At 39.1% G+C, this 21,111-nt stretch overlaps 2 protein-coding genes across 3 annotated transcripts in view; one reads left to right on the forward strand and one right to left on the reverse strand.

The window, feature by feature from the left end:
* The first annotated feature begins 1,428 nt into the window (after positions 1–1,428).
* Positions 1,429–8,890, forward strand: LOC133557562 (CDGSH iron-sulfur domain-containing protein 3, mitochondrial-like). 2 transcript variants are annotated; one of them, XM_061908126.1, is made up of 4 exons: positions 1,429–1,534; positions 1,619–1,797; positions 2,305–2,421; positions 8,559–8,890. In XM_061908126.1, exons 2-4 carry the CDS (start codon positions 1,717–1,719, stop codon positions 8,739–8,741), a joined length of 381 nt encoding a protein of 126 aa, XP_061764110.1. In that variant the 5' UTR covers positions 1,429–1,534; positions 1,619–1,716; the 3' UTR covers positions 8,742–8,890. The 2 variants fall into 2 exon arrangements, with proteins under 2 accessions (XP_061764110.1, XP_061764102.1); XM_061908118.1 differs by having other exon boundaries at positions 1,456–1,797.
* Positions 8,891–13,039: 4,149 nt separating this feature from the next.
* The window catches only part of LOC133557546 (polycomb complex protein BMI-1-like), a 38,422-nt gene continuing 30,350 nt past the window's right edge, over positions 13,040–21,111 (reverse strand). The window contains exon 9 of the mRNA XM_061908095.1: positions 13,040–14,175. Within this exon, the coding sequence (XP_061764079.1) occupies positions 13,786–14,175 (390 nt within the window). The 3' untranslated portion in view covers positions 13,040–13,785. The remainder of the gene's footprint in view (positions 14,176–21,111) is intronic.

Below are 21,111 nucleotides of genomic sequence, written 5' to 3' on the forward strand. Positions count from 1 at the left end.
ATGGTCATGAGCTTTGGGTTATGACTGAAAGGACAAGCTCACGGGTACAAGCGGCCGAAATGAGTTTCCTCCGCCGGGTGGTGGGGCTCTCTCTTAGAGATAGGGTGAGAAGCTCAAAGTAAAGCCGCTGCTCCTCCATATCGAGAGGAGTCAGATGAGGTGATTCGGGCATCTGGTCAGGATGCCACCCGAACGCCTCCCGAGGGGCACATCCGATCGGCAGGAGGCCACGGAGAAGACCCAGGACACGTTGGGTAGACTATGTCTCCACGCTGGCCTGGAAACGCCTCAGGATCCCCCGGGAAGAGCTGGACCAAGTGGCTGGGGAGAGGAAAGTCTGGGTTTCCCTGCTTAGGCTGCTGCCCCGCAACCCGACCTCGGATAAGCGGAAGAAGATGGATGGATGGATAAAAAGCTGTGCACTGCAAAAGGTGCACATTACAGCTATTTAAAAAAGAATCATAAATTGCTGCAGTCATTTTTATTTCATAGGGTTAAGTGTTTTATATTGTGCTCCTGAGTTAATGTTGTTGATCAATTTGAATGCATTATCAAAATTGAGAATTTGATTTATGATCATTTTATTTTACGATTTTAATTTTAAATACGATTGTTGTTTTAATTTTCTGTAAAACACTTTGAATTGCCTTGTGTAGGAATTTTGCCATGTAAATAAATGTCATTTGCCTTACCTACTGTTGCAAAATATGCAAAACAAGGACCACGGAACCATGAATGTAAACTGCATGAAAACCAATTGAGTCGGCAGGTCATGTTTTATTTTTATTATTATAACACATTGCGTTGCATTGCCAAGATGGAGAAGTCGCCGCTGCTAAGATGGCCGCCACGTAGACACGTTGATTCACATGGCTGCTCCAGCTCTTTGCGGGCCCCAGACTTGTAATTATCTTCCAAAACACTGAGCGGCAGTGTTGCCAAAAAGGAGGAACTGCAGCTTCTTTTGACTCGATACTGTATTCCCTTCCTGGGAAGTGACATCTACATCCGTGTCTACACCGGACATAATAATTCACAATCATTAGATTACTTTTAATGGAGGTTTTACTTATAAAACCAGAGGAAACACTCTTGTCAAGATGGACCGTGCTACTTTTGAACGTCGCTATTATTATTTGTAGTGCTATTCGACCGTCAGGGACATGGGAAAAGAGAGCGATATCATGTATTGATTGATTGATTGAAACTTTTATTGGTAGATTTCACAGTTTAGTATATATTCCGTACAATTGACCACTAAATGGTAACACCCCAATAAGGTTTTCAACTTGTTTAAGTCGGGGTCCACGTTTATCAATTCATATGTACATAAAACTGTTAAAAAAATATATATGTATGTGTGTGTATATATATATATATATATGTATATATATATATATATATATATTTATATATATATATATATATATAATCACGCACACTGTCAGCCTTGTGATTGGTTAGTTTGTATCACGTGACTAGTCGGTGACCCTCCAATCACCTCGGTTACTTGACAGCTGAGTCCATATACAAAGTATAGAAGTTTTCTTGCGCTTCACTAAATATTTCTTTCATTTCCCTCTCATTGTCTCTGTATTGTATTTTTTGTTTTTGACAGACACTGACGTTGTGCGCATTAGAACGTTTTGGTTGCGTCGCGTACACCGAACGAGAAGACCAGATTTCTCTCGCATTGGTCGAACGGTGATTGATAACATGAACACCTTGCTCGCCAAAGTGGAGCATAAATGGATAACGTTGAAACAATCTTGGGCAACGACTACGACAGTTTGCAAGGTAACCGAGGCCCATTAAAGCATTTCTGTATGTTTTGTTGTTAACACGTTGACGTTTGTAAACACGTCGTGTTGTTTTGACTACGGGACGAGCGTATCGGACCGATTGTATCGATACCAAAAAGCAATGTCCGTGTCGGACCAGTAGCTAAAGTTAAAGTACCACTGATAGTCACACACACACTAGGTGTGGGGAAATTACCTTCTGCATTTGATTCATCCCCTTGTTCCACCCCCTGGGAGGTGAGGGGAGCAGTGGGCAGCAGTGGGCAGCAGCGGTGGCAGCGCTCGGGAATCATTTTGGTGATTTAACCCACAATTCCAGTCCTTGAGTGCCAAGCAGGAAGGTGATGGGTCCCAATTTTATAGTCTTTGGTATGAACTCAGGACCTACTGAGGTCGGACAAGGTCAACATTTAAGACTTTGTTGTAGTTGTTTTTGTTTTTTTATGTGTCTGTTTTTCGTTAATAAAGTATTCATATACATGATATGTACTCATGTCCTCAGGCCCAGGTTTCCACACTTCCCCCTGAACCTGTCATCCCCTCAAAGAAACCTTTCAAAGTGGATCTGCTTGGTGGGAAACGCTACTCTTGGTGCAGCTGTGGACACAGCAAGAATCAGGTACAGTACATGTCAAATATATCCATAGTTCCATACATATAATACAGAAAAAGGTTATACACTTGATACATTTTCTACATGCTAAAAACACAGGTGTCAAACTCAAGGCCCGGGGGCAGGTTCTGACCCACCACAATATTCTATGTGGCACGCGAAAGCCTGAAAAAAAAACGGGGTTTCAAGAAAATACTTATTTTTATTTTGTACTAAATGTATTCGTTCTATCAATTTTGACAGAAAAAAAGAATGCATATTTTAAACTTTAATATTTTATGATAATACCAATTATATTATTATATGTCCATCCATCTTCTTCCGCTTATCCGAGGTCGGGTCGCGGGGGCAGCAGCCTAAGCAGGGAAACCAAAACTCTTCTCTTCCTAGCCACTTTGTCCAGCTCTTCCCAGGCCAGCCGGGAGACATAGTCTTCCCAACGTGTCCTGGGTCTTCCCCGTGGCCTCCTACCGGTCGGACGTGCCCTAAACACCTCCCTAGGGAGGCGTTCGGGTGGCATCCTGACCAGATGCCCGAACCACCTCATCTGGCTCCACTCGATGTGGAGGAGCAGCGGCTTTACTTTGAGCTCCTCCAGGATGACAGAGTTTCTCACCGTATCTCTAAGGGAGAGCCCCGCCACCCGGAGGAAACTAATTTTGGCCGCTTGTACCCGTGGTCTTATCATTTTGGTCATAACCCAAAGCTCATGACCATAGGTGAGGATATGAACGTAGATCGACCGGTAAATTGAGAGCTTTGCCTTCCGGCTCGGTTCCTTCTTCACCACAACGGATCGATACAGCGTCCGCATTACTGAAGACGCCGCACCGATCCATCTGTGGATCTCACAATCCACTCTTCCCCCAGTCGTGAATAAGACTGAGGTACTTGAACACCTCCACTTGGGGAAGGGTCTTCTCCCCTACCCGGAGATGGCACTCCACCCTTTTTTGGGCAAATTATTATATATTGTATTGCAAAACTATTTTTGTAAGATAAAAACAAATAATTAAATATCTGCTTGTCATCTTTACTTATGATTTTAAAGCAAGTTATACATTAACAAATCCAATAATCAAATGATTATGCATTTCAATTAATCATGATTAATCACAGGTTATTATCCGCATGCATAATGTGAATAATTTTTTTAAAAGCGGCCATTACTGTGATGTGGCCCTCAATGAAAATGACTTGGACACCTCTGTGGTAAAACAAATGTTGGTCAATGTATCAATTAATCAATGTTTATTTATATAGCCCTAAATCACAAGTGTCTCAAAGGGCTGCACAAGCCATATGCTCCACTATTTACTGTAGTATGGGTGTCCTGATTCAACTTTTACACTCCTGATTCAACTTTTACACTTACAACACGATTAAACATATTAATTGGATACAATATTTACAGGAAATAATTCTACATATTATCATTTTGTAGTGTGGAATGTTATAAAAGGTTTGATCAAGTGATATGAATCAAACAGAGAACAATGGTAGGTGGGTATGAAAACGCTAACCTATTTATTATGAACCGTCTAAAATTGCTTAAGTTGAAGTGTGGTGTTTTTCTTTTTTTTTTCTGACACCCGGTGGTTGCAATAAATCATTAAATTGAGGTCATGACTAAGTAAATAGATTGATGCGGACACATATTTTAACTAGATACTCTATGCCTATGACTTAGGAGAAGTCGGAATTACGCTCAGCTTCTTTCTACTCCTTTTCAGACGTGCTGTAATGAAACAACTGGAAATATGTGACACATTACATTGTATTGTATGCATGTTCGAAAATAAACTGAAATGTTCCTCATTCACCTGAAAAGACAATGACCTAGATAGACAAATTAAGTACTATCTATCTATCTATCTATCTATATATCTATCTATCTATGTGCTTGTCTTTTCAGGGCATTCGATCTTGGAAGACGTTTTATGCTCAGACTTAGATTGGTCGGATCTAGTCAGACTAGATACTCTCTAGTACATAGGTGTCAAACTCCAAGGCCGGGGGCCAGATGTGGCCCGCCACATCATTTCAATCGGCCCTCGAAAGCCTGGAAATAAATAACAAATGATAAATGGGTTATACTTGTATCGCACTTTTCTACCTTCAAGGTACTCAAAGCGCTTTGACACTATTTCTACATTCATCCATTCACACACACATTCACCCACTGATGGCGGGAGCTGCCATGCAAGGCCCTAACCCCGACCCATCAGGAGCAAGGGTGAAGTGTCTTGCTCAAGGACACAACGGACGTGGCGGGGTTGGTAGAAGGTGGGGATTGATCCAGGAACCCTCAGGTCTCTGGCACGGCCACTCTTCCAACTGCGCCTCACCATCCCCAAACAATATGTATCAACAAAGTGCTGTAACTTTTCTGACTAAATGTATTCTTTCTATCCATTTTTTGGAGGAAAATATATATATGTACTCCATGTAATCGCAAATTATGTTAACTTAAATATTGTCTAATTACGCAAAAACATATTATCAAATATTTAAACCATTTTTTCAATATAAAAAAATACTAATAATGATTCAAAGCAAGTTATCCTTAAAATTGTACAATGTAAAAGTAGCAATAAATTTCATTGTAAAATTGTGAAACTTACTGCGGTTTTTACAGCATTTTTCTGTAAATGGAAAATACAGTACTTTTTTTTACTGTAATAAACTGTGGTGCCGTTTTGGCATTTACAGTAATACACCAAAACATCTACAGTTAAAGGCCTACTGAAATGAGATTTTCTTATTTAAACGGGGATAGCAGGTCCATTCTGTGTCATACTTGATCATTTTGCGATATTGCCATATTTTTGCTGAAAGGATTTAGTAGAGAACATCGACGATAAAGTTCGCAACTTTTGGTCGCTAAAAAAAAGCCTTGCCTTTACAGGAAGTAGCAGACGATGATGTCACCGGTGTGAGGGCTCCTCACATCCTCACATTGTTTATAATGTGAGCCACCAGCAGCAAGAGCTATTCGGACCGAGAAAGCGACAATTTCCCCATTAATTTGAGCGAGGATGAAAGATTCGTGGATGAGGAAATTTAGAGCGAAAGACTAGAAAAAAAAAAAAAAGTTTAAAAAAAAAAAAGGCGATTGCATTGGGAGCGTTAGAGATGTTTTTAGACACATTTACTAGGATCATTCTGGGAAATCCCTTATCTTTCTATTGTGTTGCTAGTGTTTTAGTGAGTTAAATAGTACCTGATAGTCAGAGGGGTGTGTCCATGGGTGTGTTGACGCCAGTCTCTGAGAGAAGTCACGAAGCTGCAGCAGACAGAAGCCCCGCTGATCTCCGGTAAGAGGCGACTTACCACAATTTTCTCACCGAAACCTGCCGGTTGACAAGTGGTCGGGAACCATGTTCGCTTGACCGCTCTGATCCATAGTAAAGCTTCACCTCCGGGAATTTTAAACAAGGAAGCACTGTCTGTTTTTGTGGCTAAAGGCTAAAATGCCCCACCTCCATCTTTCTACTTTGACGTCTCCATTATTAATTGAACAAATTGCAAAAGATTCAGCAATACAGATGTCTAAAATACTGTGTAATTGCGCGTTGAAAAGAGACGACTTTTAGCCGTGTGTGGTGCTGGGCTAATATGTCCCCTCCAACCAATAACGTCACAAACACGCGTCATCATTCCGCGACGTTTTCAACAGGAAACTCAGCGGGAAATTTAAAAATGTAATTTAGTAAACTAAACCGGCCGTATTGGCATGTGTTGCAATGTTAAGATTTCATCATCGATATATAAACTATCAGACTGTGTGGTTGGTAGTAGTGGGTTTCAGTAGGCCTTTAAAAAAAAAAACCTGTCAGTTCAGTCGCCAAAATTTTACTGTAAAATTGCAGGGTTTTTTTTTTATCAACGGTAAAAAAAACAAATGTAAATTTTACAGTAAAATTCTGGCAACTGAGCTACCTTTTTACCATGAAAACAGCCGTACTGTTTTTCTATTTACAGTAATATACACTAAATTTTAAGATGAAATTATTGCAATTTACCATATTTTTTGTACATTTTAGTTTTTAAAAAATCTAATGTTTTTTTTTTTTTTTTTTAAAGTGTAATAATAATATTCACTGTTAGAAGCGGCCATCTGGGGCCTTTCATAACTGCGATGTGGCCCTCAGTGAAACTTACTTTGACACCTCTGCTCTAGTACAATTCTGCCTTATAGACTTTGTATGTTTAAGTAATATGTAACTATGATTATTTGATACTTTTTTGTATTGACAAATGTGCTGTCATTGACCAGTGTTTTTCAACCACTGTGCCACGGCACACTAGTGTGAGATTTTTTCTGGTGTGCCGTGGGAGATTATGTAATTTCACCTAATTGCGTTAAAAATATTTTTTGCAAACCAGTAATTTTTTTCACAAATAATGTGCCATAATGAAGCTGAGATAGGCTCCAGCGACTCCAAACGGGACAAGCAAAAGAAAATGGATGGATGTTTAGTGTCTGTACTGTTTAGAGCTCGACAGAGAAATCGTGTTATACTCTTCCATATCAGTAGGTGGCAGCAGGTAGCTAATTGCTTTGTAGATTGTTTGTCGTGATCACAATATGCAGACGACAGCGGGAGGCAGTGTGCAGGTAAAAAAAAAGGTGTCTGATGCTTAATCCAAAAATAAACAAAAGGAAAGTGCCGCTAAGAAAAGGCATTGATGCTTAAGGATGGCTTTGCAAAACAAAGCTAACACTGAACTGGCTGCAAAGTAAACAAAACCAGAATGCTGGACGACAGCAAAAACTTACAGCATGTGGATCAGCAGACGGCGCCCACAAAGTACATGACATGACATGACAATCAACATTAAACTCGGAGCATAAGACAAGAATTTAAACACTACACACAGGAAAACACCAAAAACTCCAAATAAGTAACGGTGTGATGTGACAGGTGGTGACAGTACACCTACTTTGAGAAAAGAGCTATAGGGATGCATGCTTGGTTATGGTTTGAATTCATATCCAACTTTTTACTGTCAATACCGGCTGTTTCATTTTTTTATATTTTCTGGTGGTGTGCTTTGAGATTTTTTCAATGAAAAAAATGTGCCTAGGCTCAGAAAAGGTTGAAAAACACTGTCATAGACTAACTTAATGAATTGTTGTGGCCACTTGGTGTCGCCAAAAAAAACAATTACCACTGCATTTTAGATTAAAGATAGCATAAATTAAGTTTTCATACCTTCATTGTTTTCTGTTTCACTAATTTAATTTCATATATCTAAGAGTTTCTAACATTTTATGCTGCAAAATATGAAACATACAGTACAGGCCAAAAGTTTGGACACACCTTCTCATTTCAATGCGATTTTCTTTATTTTCATGATTATTTACATTGTAGATTGTCACTGAAGGCATCAAAACTATGAAAACTATTTCTGGTGACCACTTCTTGAAGCTCATCGAGAGAATGCCAAGAGTGTGCAAAGCAGTAATCAGAGCTAAGGGTGGCCATTATGAAGAAACTAGAATATAAAACAATGTTTTCAGTTATTTCACCTAAATTTGTAAAGTACATAACTCCACGTGTTCATTCATAGTTTTGATGCCTTCAGTGACAATCTACAATGTAAATAGTCATGAAAATAAAGATTAGTGAGAAGGTGTGGCCAAACTTTTGGCCTGTACTGTATGTATGATTCCTGCTGATATATCGATTATTGGTATCAGTCAATGCTCAAAGTTCCGTTATCATCAAGAGCTTAAATATATTCAGTTAGTTCCATCCATCCATTTATTTTCTACTGCTTTTCCCTTTTGGGGATGCTGGAGCCTATCTCAGCTGCACACGGGCGTAAGGCGGTGTACACCCTGGACAAGTCACCACCTCATAACAGGGCCAACACAAATAGACAGACAACGTTCACACTCACCTTTACACACTAGGGCCAATTTAGTGTTGCCAATCAACCTACTTTGGACACCCCTGACGATCACCATAAGCAGACTGCAACAACCATTAAAAGAGCTGTATCAATTATTATTATTGAGTCAGATTTATTGATGTCATCCAAAAATATGAAGTAGACTGCTTCTGATCCTATGAGGTTGTAATGTAACCCAATGATAAACAGTCAATTCAGTTTTTCCTTTGTTTTTACGCTAGCCTTTCTGCGACGGAGCGCACAAGTCCAAAGCCCTGGGCCTATTTCCACTGCGCTTCATTCCAGAGAAAGATGGCACAGTTTGGTTGTGTGGCTGCAAACACACCAACACGCTGCCGTACTGCGACGGCACACACAAGCAGGACTTCATCACGTCTGCTCCTCTGCATCGAGACACTGATTAGTTCAACAACACGCCTTTAAATCAGAGCGTTGGACTTCACGGAGAAGAAAAGGTTACTGGTGGTTTGGAAGCATGACGTGTGAATGTTAATTGGGTTGTCTTAATCCCATATTGATACTGGATATCGGTCTAATAAAAGCAAAAACAATCTATTATGTCGGCTTGCAGCTAAAATCTTTGGTACTTTATAAGTGTTACGATACAGGAAGTCTTGTATATCACAAAAGGTAAACATAAGGGGTACTAAAAAAACAATTCATAATTATTCAAATTCTAAATCGATACTTAATTTTTCAAGAATCGTTTTTTTTTGTTTTTTTAAGAATCAATTTTTGAAAATATGTTTTATAGGCCATGGTCACTGTGCACATACATCATACATCAGCTGCCAAAAAGGCTTTTATAACTGGTTTAGAAAAAGTTTAATCGTAATTTATATTCCAAAAACATATTGCAAGTGTCGGTTTGACTCGGCAGTTATGTCGAATCGCCCCAAGTATTGGAATCGAATCACGAGTTGTCGGATTTACGTTCCTAGGAAACATTCTTGGAACATTACACGACAGCTAAGCACACAATAGCGCAGAAGCTTGACATGCATAATGAGTGTCCTTAATTGAACAACATTGCAGTCTAAAACAGCACATTTGTCAATATAAACACAAATGCAAAACCCAAAACCAGTGACGTTGGAAGGATGTGTAAATGGTAAATAAAATCAGAATACAATGATTTGCAAATCGTTTTCAACATACATTCAGTTGATTAGACCTCAAAGACAAGATACTGGAAAACCTTATTTTTTGCAAATATTAGCTTATTTGGAATTTGATGCATGCAAGAGGTTTAAAAAAGGTTGGCACAAGTGGCAAAAAAGACTGAGAACATTGAGGAATGCTCATCAAACACTTATTTGGAACATCCCACAGGTGAACAGGCTAATTGGGAACAGGTGGGTGCCATGATTGGGTATAAAAGCAGCTTCCATGAAATGCTCAGTCATTCACAAACAAAGATGGGGCGAGCATCACCACTTTGTGAACAAAGGCATGAGCAAATTTTCCAACAGTTTAAGAACAACATTTCTCAACGAGCTATTGTAAGGAATATAGGGATTTCACCATCTACGGTCCGTAATATCATCCAAAGGTTCAGAGAATCTGGAGAAATCATTGCACGTAAGCAGCATGCCCGTGACCTACAATCACTCAGATGGTACTGCATCAAAAACCGACATAAGTGTGTAAAGTGTAAAGTGTGGGCTCAGGAACATTTCACAATACCACTGTCAGTAACTACAGTTCATCGCTACATCTGTAAGTGCTAGTTAAAACTCTGGTATGCAAAGCAAAGCCATTTATCAACAACACCCAGAAACGCCACCGGCTTCGCTGGCCCCGAGCTCATCTACGATGGACTTATGCAAAGTGGAAAAGTGTTCTGTGGTCTGATGAGTCCACATTTCAAATTATTTTTTGGAAACTGTGCACGTCGTGTCCTCCGGACCAAAGAGGAAAAGAAACATGCGGACTGTTCTAGTCGCAAAGATCAAAAGGCAGCATCTGTGATGGTATGGGGGTGTATTAGTGCCCAGGGCATGGGTAACTTACACATCCGGGAAGGCACCATTAATGCTGAAAGGTACGTACAGGTTTTGGAGCAACATGTGTTGCCATCCAAGCAACGTTATCATGGACCCCCTTGCTTATTTCAGCAAGACAATGCCAAGCCACGTGTTACAACAGCGTGGCTTCATAGTAAAAGTACTTGACTGGTCTGCCTGTAGTCCAGACCTGTCTCCCATTGGAAAAAGTGTAGCGCAATATGAAGCCCAAGATACCACAACGGAGACCTCGGACTGTTGAACAACTTAAGCTGTACATCAAGCATAAATGGAAAATAATTCCACATGAAAAGCTTAAAAAAATTGGTCTCATCAGTTCCCAAAATTTAGCTGCGTTGTTAAAAGGAAAAGCCTTGTAACACAGTGATATACATTCCCTTGTGCCAGCTTTTTTGTGTGCCAATGTGTTGCTGAAAAAAAGTTTCTCAGTTCCAACATTAACTATCTTGTGTTTGCAGTCTATTGAAATAAATATAAGTTGAAAAGGATTTGCAAATCATTATATTCTGTTTTTATTTACCAATTACACAACGTGCCAACTTTACTGGTTTTGGGTTTTGTAAAAATGTTTCAGATCACCCCCAAATGTAATCACCTGTTCCTTATCCATTCATCCATCCATTTTCTACCGCTTCTCCCCTCTGGGGTTGCGGGGGGTGCCAGAGCCTATCTCAGCTGCATTCGGGCAGAAGGTACTGTACACCCTGGACATGTCGGTTCCTTATCCCATTTATGATTTATTTATTTATTTTTAATAAATGGGGTGAACACTTGTCAGTTATGTGGAATGCCATAATTAATAAACAGGTGTGTTCCTTATCTCATTCCTGACTTTTCCATAAAGGTTAATCAAAATAACCGAGTTATGTTCCTATCAGATCACATAACTTGACAAAATGTCAGTCGATGCCTCACCAGTCGTGAACCTAACACGCATGTTCTTGAGGACACCGAAGTACCTGGAGAAAACCCAGATTTGAACTCGCAACCTTTATGCCGTGAGCCAAACATTAGGGAAATGTGTGTGCTAATATATTGAGTGATAAAGTAGACAGTTAAAGTTGCAGGGCAATTTAACTACAACACAGATGTCAAACTCAAGGCTTTCATTTAATTTGGCCCTCCAGAGCGTGGAAATAATATCAATAAATGATTGTAATTTTTATTACTAGAGTGTTCTTTCTTTTTATTTGGGGTGGTATAGCTTGTTTAGTAGAGTGGCCATGCCAGCAACTTGAGGGTTCCAGGTTCGAGCCCCTCTTCCGCCAACCCTAGTCACTGCCGTTGTGTCCTTGGGCAAGGCACTTTACCCACCTGCTCCCAGTGCCACCCACACTGGTTTAAATGTAATTTAGACTTTGGGTTTCACTATGTAAAAGCCCTTTGAGTCACTAGAGAAAAGCGCTATATAAATATAATTCAAATTCACTTATTTTGGGGAAAAAATTTGTTCCATGTAATCACAAATTATGTTAACTTAAATTTTGTCTAGTTATGCAGAAATATATTATCAAACATTCAAATTATTTTTTAAAATAGAAATAGATACTAATAATGATTTCAAAGCACTGTGATGAGGTGGTGACTTGTCCAGGGTGTACTCCGCCTTCCGCCCGAATGCAGCTGAGATAGGCTCCAGCACCCCCCGCGACCCCAAAAGAGACAAGCGGTAGAAAAATGGGTGGATGGATGGATGGATCTCAAAGCAAGTTATCCATCAAATAGGCAATGTAAAAGTAGCAATAGATTTCATAATAAAATTGTTAAATTTACTGCGTTTTTTACAGCATTTTTCTTTAAATGAAAAAAATTACTTTTTGTTACTGTAATAAATTTACAGTAATACACCAAAAAATCTACAGTTGTTGATTTGCGGTTAAAAAAAACAACTTGCAGCTCAGGTGACAATTTTACTGTAAAATTGCATTTTTCTTTATTTACAGTAAAACAAATGTGAATTTTACAGTAAACTAATTTCATTTGGCCCTTGAGAGCTTGGATATTATATGTATCAAGGTACTGTAATTTTTCTTACTAAATGTAATCTTTCTATTTTGGGAGAAAAATATAAATGCACTCATTAATCGCAAATTATGTTAACTTAAATATCTTAATTATGGAAAAATATATTATCAAACATTCAAACCATTTTTCAAATAAGAATACATACTATTAAATACTAATGATTTCAAAGCAAGTTATTCATCAAATTGTGAAATGTAAAAGTAGCAAAAGATTTCATGGTAAAATTGTGAGATTTACTTTGGTTTTTACAGCATTCTTCTCTAAATTTTTTACTGTAAAAAAATTACAGTAATGCACCAAAAAATCTACAGTTGATTTTCAGTTAAAAAAACGTGTCAATTTTACTGTAAAATTGCATTTTTTTTTCTTTTACAGTATAAACAAATGTACATTTTACAGTAAAATTCTGGCAACTGAGCTGGCTTTTTTTTTAACCATAAAAATGCAGTACTGTTTTTTTATTTGCAGTAATGTACACTGCATTGAGGTGATTTTTTTTTTACATTTTAGTCTTTAAAGAACCTAACAACATGAATATAAAAAAAAATATTTACTGTTATAAGCATCCCTGTCAGTGAAAATGACTGACACCTCTGCACTAAAGTGTTCAAGAAGCTTTCTGGTGTTGAATAATGAATTTGACACTTGGATCAGAATACTATTAGGTAAACATTTTATTGACCTAAAACATGCACGTATGGCTGATCAAAGTATTGTTGTTTTTTCTTGTTGGAACATAACAGAAGGAATGTTGGATTTTAGAAAAAGAAACAAACATGGCCAAGTATTGAAAATCCCTTTGGAGTTCTTCGGACTCGGGACATGAAAGAAGGTGCCGGCGAGCCCGGCAGCGTGGTAGTGCTTACAAAAGAGACGACAAAATACTGGTTGGTTCGGAGCGTGTGAAAGTGCATCAACAGTTGTGTCATGAAGTTGTGTCACCTGATGATTTTATACAACAGTGATAAAATGACCGAATACGCTCAGTTTTTTTTTTTTTTTCATATCCATTGCAGGGATCCGCGCTGCAATGCTTGGCGGCATTTTGTCCAATTTTACAGAAGCCAAATAAGGTAGAAATGCAACAGAACCACTTCATGTACGATACAAAATGATTACAATGCCTTGTATAAAAGATAAGTTTATATGCACACATGGTCACATTAGTTACATACTTTACAGTCTGTGTGTGCACTGGTCTAATCTAACACACGCTCACACACACACACACACACACACACACGCACACGCACACACACACATTTGGCTGCACTTCAGTCCGTCACGGCGATGTCTGCCTCTCATAAAGTCCAAAAGGCAGAAGGCTCCAGTGTTTTTTTCTCTGCAGAAAGAAGGGAGCCATCCAAACAACGTCCTCCCTGCTGTCGTGCAGACATTAGGTCGTCGGAGGCACGCCGCTTTTGTCACCGCTCCTCGCCGCCTCTTTGCTGGCGGCCGAGCTCGTGCCGTTGACAGTCACCTTCCGGGTGGCCGAGGCGCCCTGCTTGGAGGAGAGGGCGTGTCGCTGAGTGTTGTTAGGCACAGTGGTACCGTTGGAGTTCTGCATGGCGGGAGAGAGGCTGTTGGCCGCGGGGCTGGACTGCGAGGAGGCTCGAGGCGGCGCCACCATCGTCGACGCCGGACTGTGGACTTTGTCGCTCTGGGAGTCGCTCTCTGAGGTCGGGCTGGTGTTGACGCCGTCGGAGTGGCCCTGGACGGCGGACTGGGACGGCTTCCTGCGCTTCCTTGTGGGCTTCACAAGGTACTGCAGGGGGATGGGTCCGGTCTGCACACAGTTCAACAACAGTTCTTACATGTAGCGATACAATTTTTCACTTCCGATATATCAATATTTTGAGCAAGAGATATTGGCCAATACCGGCATTAACGGGGACGGCAACCCAAAAAGTTAAGAGTCACTATGAAATAAAAATATAAATCTATTTGGAGCCGCATATAAGTGTTATAATGAAGACAACACATGATGTAGGTGTCTATATTAGCCTACTATCAAAATGACTTGAAAAGTCTTCATCCATTTTCTACTGCTTGTCCCTTTTATGTGTTTTAATGAAGACAACACATGATGTGTCTATATTAGCCTACTATCAAAATGACTTTAAAAGTGTTATATAAGTGTTATAATGAAGGCAACACATGATGCAAGTGTCTATTACAATAGCCTACTATCAAAATGACAGTAAAGGTCTTATATAAGTGTTATAATGAAGGCAACACATGATGTGTCTACAGTAGCTATATTACCCTACTATCAAAATGACTAAAAGTCTTATATAAGTGTTATAATGAAGGCAATGCATGATTTAAGTGTCTATATCAGCCTACTATCAAAATGACAAAGTATTACATAAGTGTTATAATGAAGGCAACGCATGATGTGTCTATTAGCCTACTATCAAAATGACTTTAAAATTATTTTATAAGTGTTATAATGAAGGCAACACATGATGTAAGTGTCTATATTAGTTATATTAGCCTACTATCAAAATGACAGTCTTATATAAGTGTTCTAATGAAGGCAACGCATGATGTGTCTATTAGCTATATTAGCCTATTATCAAAATGACTAATATTCTTAAATAAGGGTTATAATGAAGGCAACACATCATGTAAATGTCTATATTAGCTCAAGTAGCCTACTTCAAAATGACTAATAGTCTTATAAGTGTTATAATGAAGGCAACACATCATGTAAGTGTCTATATTAGTTATATTAGCCTACAATCAAAATGACTTTAAAAGTCTTATACAAGTGTTATAATGAAGGCAACGCATGATTGTATTGGTTTTATTAGCCTACTATCAAAATGTCTTATATACCGGTAAGTGTTATAATGAAAGCAACACATGATGCAAGTGTCTATATTAGCCTACTATCAAAAAGACGGTCCTATATAAGTGTTATAATGAAGGCAACGCTTGATGTGTCTATATTAGCCTACTATCAAACAACATTCGAAATCATTAGTAAAATGGAGGCTTCTCAGAATTGGCTGAGAATGGCCAAAGGTATAGATGTGTGTCCAAGTTAAAGGAAATAGCAGGCTGTCTTCTTCTAATGGATTTATTACAATCATTGGCAAGCTGGGTAACATTTGCTGTGGTCTGGAACAACATGGCAAACAAACTATGAGAAATGCAGCCAATATTACATACAGATAATGTGTCATGAAACATGCAAATATAAATTGAATTAAGAGGACATTAAGGATATTAAATGAGCTCAAATATACCTAAAAACGAGGCGTAATGATGCAATATGTACATACAGCTAGCCTTAATAGCATACTCGCATTGATTAGCTTGCAGTCATGCATTGACCAAATATCTGATTAGCACTCCTACAAGTCAATAAGATTAACAAAGCTCACATTTGTGCATTCACACACAGAATAAAACATTTGGTGGACAAAATGAGACAGAAGTAGTGGCATAAAACACGTCTTTCTGTAGCAGTGTCTGAGAAAGTTGTGCATGTAAACAAACTACGATAAGTTCAAGGACTACTGAATTTAGTAGGACAACACGGCGCTCTCCAAATACTCAGTGAAGCATGTTTAATATAAACAGTGTGATTTATAGCAATTAGGAAGGTTTGTGTCATGTTTGTTCTCCTATAGAAAATATATTAAAACAAAACATTTATTTTTTTCTTCATCTTTTTCCATTTTCACACATCTCTGAAAGAGGTCCAGGAAGCCACTAGGGCGGCGCTGAAGAGCCGCAAGCGGGTTGCTGACCCCCACTCTATACAATATAGAAATAGAATAGAATAGGTTTGCTCAACGGCGATTGCTCAAAGAAAAATTACATGTATGAAAAACACTAAACTTATGACATTTTTGGAATGTTAAATCTTTTTCGCGACACCTTGTGATGACCATAAATTATTAAATGAAGCTTGTGATACAAACACATTTGTTACTGGACATTTTTCTAATACGCTTCTGCCTTGGAGACTTTGCATGTGTAAGTATAATTATTTGATACTTGTTTATATTGACAAATGTGCCGTCTTACACTGTGGTGTTGTTCAATTAAAGACTTTTTGTCTAGCTTGTATGCTTAGCTCTTTTTTAGCTGCTAGATCCTAGTCACCTATAAACTACCGAGTTTACCTATTTTAAATGATGTAACTAAAATTCAAATATTTAATGCAAACCGATATAATCCCAGACTTGTTTTTATTTCCTGATATCGGACCGATATCTGATGTCGGTATCAGATCTGGACACCACTATTATCTGGGCAAAACTTATACATCCTAGTTTTGTGCTATACAGTGGGGCAAAAAATTATTTTGTCAGCCACAGATTGTGCAAGTTTTCCCACTTAAAAAGATGACAGAGGTCTGTAATTTTCATCATAGGTACACAAACTGTGAGAGACAGAATGTGGAAAAAAAATTCCAGGAATTCACATTGTAAGAATTTTAAAGAATTTATTTGTAAATTATGATGGAAAATAAGTATTTGGTCACTTCAAACAAGGAAGATCTCTAGCTCTCACAGACCTGTAACTTCTTTAAGAAGGTCGTCAGTCCTCCACTCGTTACCTGTATTAATGAAACCTGTTTGAACTTGTTATCTGTATAAAAGACACCTGTCCACGGTCTCAGTCAGACTCCAAACTCCACTATGGCCAAGACCAAAGAGCTGTCGAAGGACACTAGGAAAAGAATTGTAGACCTGCACCAGACTTGCAAGAGTGAATCTACAATAAGCAATCAACATGGTGTGAAAAAATCAACTGTGGGAGCAATTATCAGAAAATAGAAGACATACAAGACCACTGATAATCTCCTGTCTCATCCCGTGGGGTCATAATGATCATGAGAACGGTGAGCAAAAATACCAGAACCACACGGGGGGACCTGGTGAATGACCTGCAGAGAGCTGGGGCCAAAGTAACAAAGGTTACCATCAGTAACACACTACACCGACAGGGAATCAAATCCTGCAGTGCCAGGCGTGTCCCCCTGCTTAAGCCAGTGCATGTCCAGGCCCGTCTGAAGTTTACCAGAGAGCACATGGATGATACAGCAGAGGATTGGGAGAATGTCATGTGGTCAGATGAAACCAAAATAGAACTTTTTGGTATAAACTCAACTCGTCGTGTTTGGAGGAAGAAGAATACTGAGTTGCATCCCAAGAACACCATACCTACTGTGAAGCATGGGGGTGGAAACATCATGCTTTGGGGCTGTTTTTCTGCTAAGGTGACAGGACGACTGATCCATGTTAAGGACAGAATGAATGGGGCCATGTATCGTGAGATTTTGAGCGAAAACCTCCTTCCATCAGTGAGACCTTTTGAAGATGAAACGTGGCTGGGTCTTCCAGCATGACAAACACACCGCCCGGGCAACGAAGGAGCGGCTCCGTAAGAAGCATTTGAAAGTCCTGGAATGGCCTAGCCAGTCTCCAGACCTCAACCCCATAGAAAATCTGTGGAGGGAGTTGAAAGTCTGTGTTGCTCGGCGACAGTCCCAAAACATCATTGCTCTCGAGAAGATCTGCATAGAGGAATAGGCCAAAATACCAGCTACTGTGTGTGCAAACCTGGTAAAGACCTATAGTAATCGTTTGACCTCTGTTATTGCCAACAAAGGTTATATTACAAAGTATTGAGTTGAATTTTTGTTATTGACCAAATACTTGTTTTCCACCATAATTTACAAATACATTTTTGAAAATTCCTACAATGTGAATTCCTGGATTTTTTTTTTCAAATTGTCTCATAGTTGAAGTGTACCTATGATGAAAATTACAGACCGCTGTCATCATTTTAAGTGGGAGAACTTGCACAATCGGTGGCTGACTAAATACCTTTTTGCCCCACTGTAAGTGACAAAGCATTTTGTCTATCTTATGTTTTTTCGGATACCTGCATCAGTCGATATCAGCACAAACTAGAGATGTCCGATAATGGCTTTTTTGCCGATATCCGATTTTCCGATCTTGTCCAACTCCTATTTACCGATACCAATATATAATGTTGTGGAATTAACAGATTATTATGCCTAATTGTGTTGTAATGCCCTGCTGGATGTATTAAACATTGTAACAAGTTTTTTCAAAATAAATCAACTGAAGTTATGGAAAAAAATGCCAACGTGCCATATTTATTAATGAAGTCAAAGTGCTTTTTTTTTTTTAACATGCCTCAAAACAGCAGCTTCGAATTTGGGACATTCTCTTCCTGAGAGAGCATGAGGAGGTTGAGGTGGGGGGGGGCAGCTGGGTGGTGTATATTGTAGCGCCCCGGAAGAGTTAGTGCTGCAACGGATTCTGGGTATTTGTTCTGTTGTGTTACGGTGCGGATGTTCTCCCGAAATGTGTTTGTCATTCTATGGCTGTTGACCAAGTATTGATTGCATTTATTGGCCGTTAATATCGGCAGTCTGACATTATTGGAAATCTCTAGCACAAACATCAAAATTGGATTATATCGGCTTGCATTTAAAATGTAGACATCTAAAATCTAATTTAAGCGCTCTGATACAAGCAGTCCTGTAGCGTGTTATTTGTGGAAAAATGTTAACATCACAGTTAACATCTAAATGTACCCCAATAAGCACGCAAGGTTGGTCTTTTTGTATTTTAGACAGGGCATTTACCAAAGGTAAACATGGTAGGCTATAGGTTACTAGGAGCTCGCAGCTACACAAGAGCAAAGCATGCAAGCTAGACATACAGTATATATTGCCCCTAATTGAATAATATTGCAGTGTAAAACAGTACATTTGTCAATATAAACAACTCTAATAATTGTAGTCACATATTACCTACGCATACAAAGTCTCCAAGGCGTACCGGAAAGTAAATGGTAAATGGATTATACTTGTATAGCGCTTTTCTACATTCAAAGCGCTTTGACACTATTTCCACATTCACCCATTCACACACACATTCACACACTGATGGCGGGAGCTGCCATGCAAGGCCCTAACCACGACCCATCAGGAGTAAGGGTGAAGTGTCTTGGTCAAGGACACAACGGACGTGACGAGTTTGGTAGAAGGTGGGGATTAAACCAGGAACCCTTAGCTTGCTGGTACAGCCACTCTCCCAACCGCGCCACGCTTTCCCTAGTATCCAGTAACAAAAATGTTCGCATCAAGTTTGACCTAATTTTAGTGGCCACTAGGTGTTACCAAAAACACAATTACCACTCCACTTCAACTTACAGACAGCATACGTTCATAGTAAACAGGTTAGAATTTTTAATACCCATATCTTTAAGTAATTTCTGTTAAACATTTTTCTAACATTCAACCCAACAAAATAAAAATAAAAACATGTATAATTTGTGCTGATATCTTATCTTATTATAATCGACCATTATTTAAGGCTTGTATAGCCTATAACCTACCATGTTTACCTTTTGCAAATGACTTCACTCAAATGTAAGAAAATACCAAACTCATGTGCTTATTGGAGGAGATTTAGACTAAGTTTACACTGCAGGCGAAAGTGGCCCAAATCAGATTTTTTTTAGATATGATTTTTACTAGCTTACTGATTACACTAAATAATTTGTGATTTTCATCAAACTCCAGTGTAAATGCGCACAGGCCCCAATGTGGCCTCAACATCACTTGCACGCGCACGTCGATTTAAGTGAAAACAAAGGAAGTTGACCGGGAGGATGTTGCTTCTACAACAAAATAAAAGTCGCAACACCTTAAAAACGAGTTCATTTATATGAAAGTAAATAATATATAAATGGATGTACAGGCCCAAAGTTTGGACACACCTTCTCATTTCAATGTGTTTTCTTTATTTTCATGACTGTTTCCATTGCAGATTGTCACTGAAGGCATCAAAACTATGACACCTGTGAAGTGAAAACCATTTTAGGTGACTATCGAAGCAGGTCGGGAGAATTCCAAGAGAGTGCAGAGCAGTAATCAGAGCAAAGGATGGCTATTTTGAAGAAACTAGAATATGAAAAATGTTTTCAGTTATTTCACCTTTTTTTGTTAAGTACATAACTCCACGTGTTCAATCATAGTTTTGATGTCTTCAGTGACAATCTACAATGTAAATAGTCATGAAAATAAAGGAAATGCATTGAATGAGGAGAAGGTGTGTCCAAACTTTTGTCCTGGACTGTATATAATGGAATATATTTGGGAGGGTTGTAATCTTTTTATGGCTATTAAGTAGAGGAGACAGACATCCATGTGGATCTACGGGAGCTTTATTTTGCGACTCACATGTAAACAAATGCGCCACAGCAACAATTCCGGTCTTTCACAATCACCATTTCTTCGGAATCCATCAATTTTCTATCGCTTGTCCCTTTTGTGGTCACGGGGGGTGCTGGAGCCTATCTCAGCTGCATTCAGGCGGAAGGCGGGACATACCCTGGACAATTGCCACCTCTTTGCATGGCCAACACAGATGACAGACAACATTCACACTCACATTCACACACTCGTGCCAATTTAGTGTTGCCAATCAACCTATCCCCAGGTGCATATTTTAGGCGGTGGGAGGAAGCCGGAGTACCCGGAGGGAACTCACGCAGTCACGGGGAGAACATGCAAACTCAAAATATATTTTCATATATTACATATAGCCTATTATTTGCAAACTATTGACAACTGATGCAGCAATATTACGGTCATCCTAAAAAAACAAAAACAAACCTGATGTTGTGATGACATAGCCACCTGGCTGGCAACTGTGGCACA

This window comes from Nerophis ophidion, linkage group LG01 (assembly GCF_033978795.1).
Source record: "Nerophis ophidion isolate RoL-2023_Sa linkage group LG01, RoL_Noph_v1.0, whole genome shotgun sequence".
Classification (NCBI taxonomy): Eukaryota; Metazoa; Chordata; class Actinopteri; order Syngnathiformes; family Syngnathidae; genus Nerophis; species Nerophis ophidion.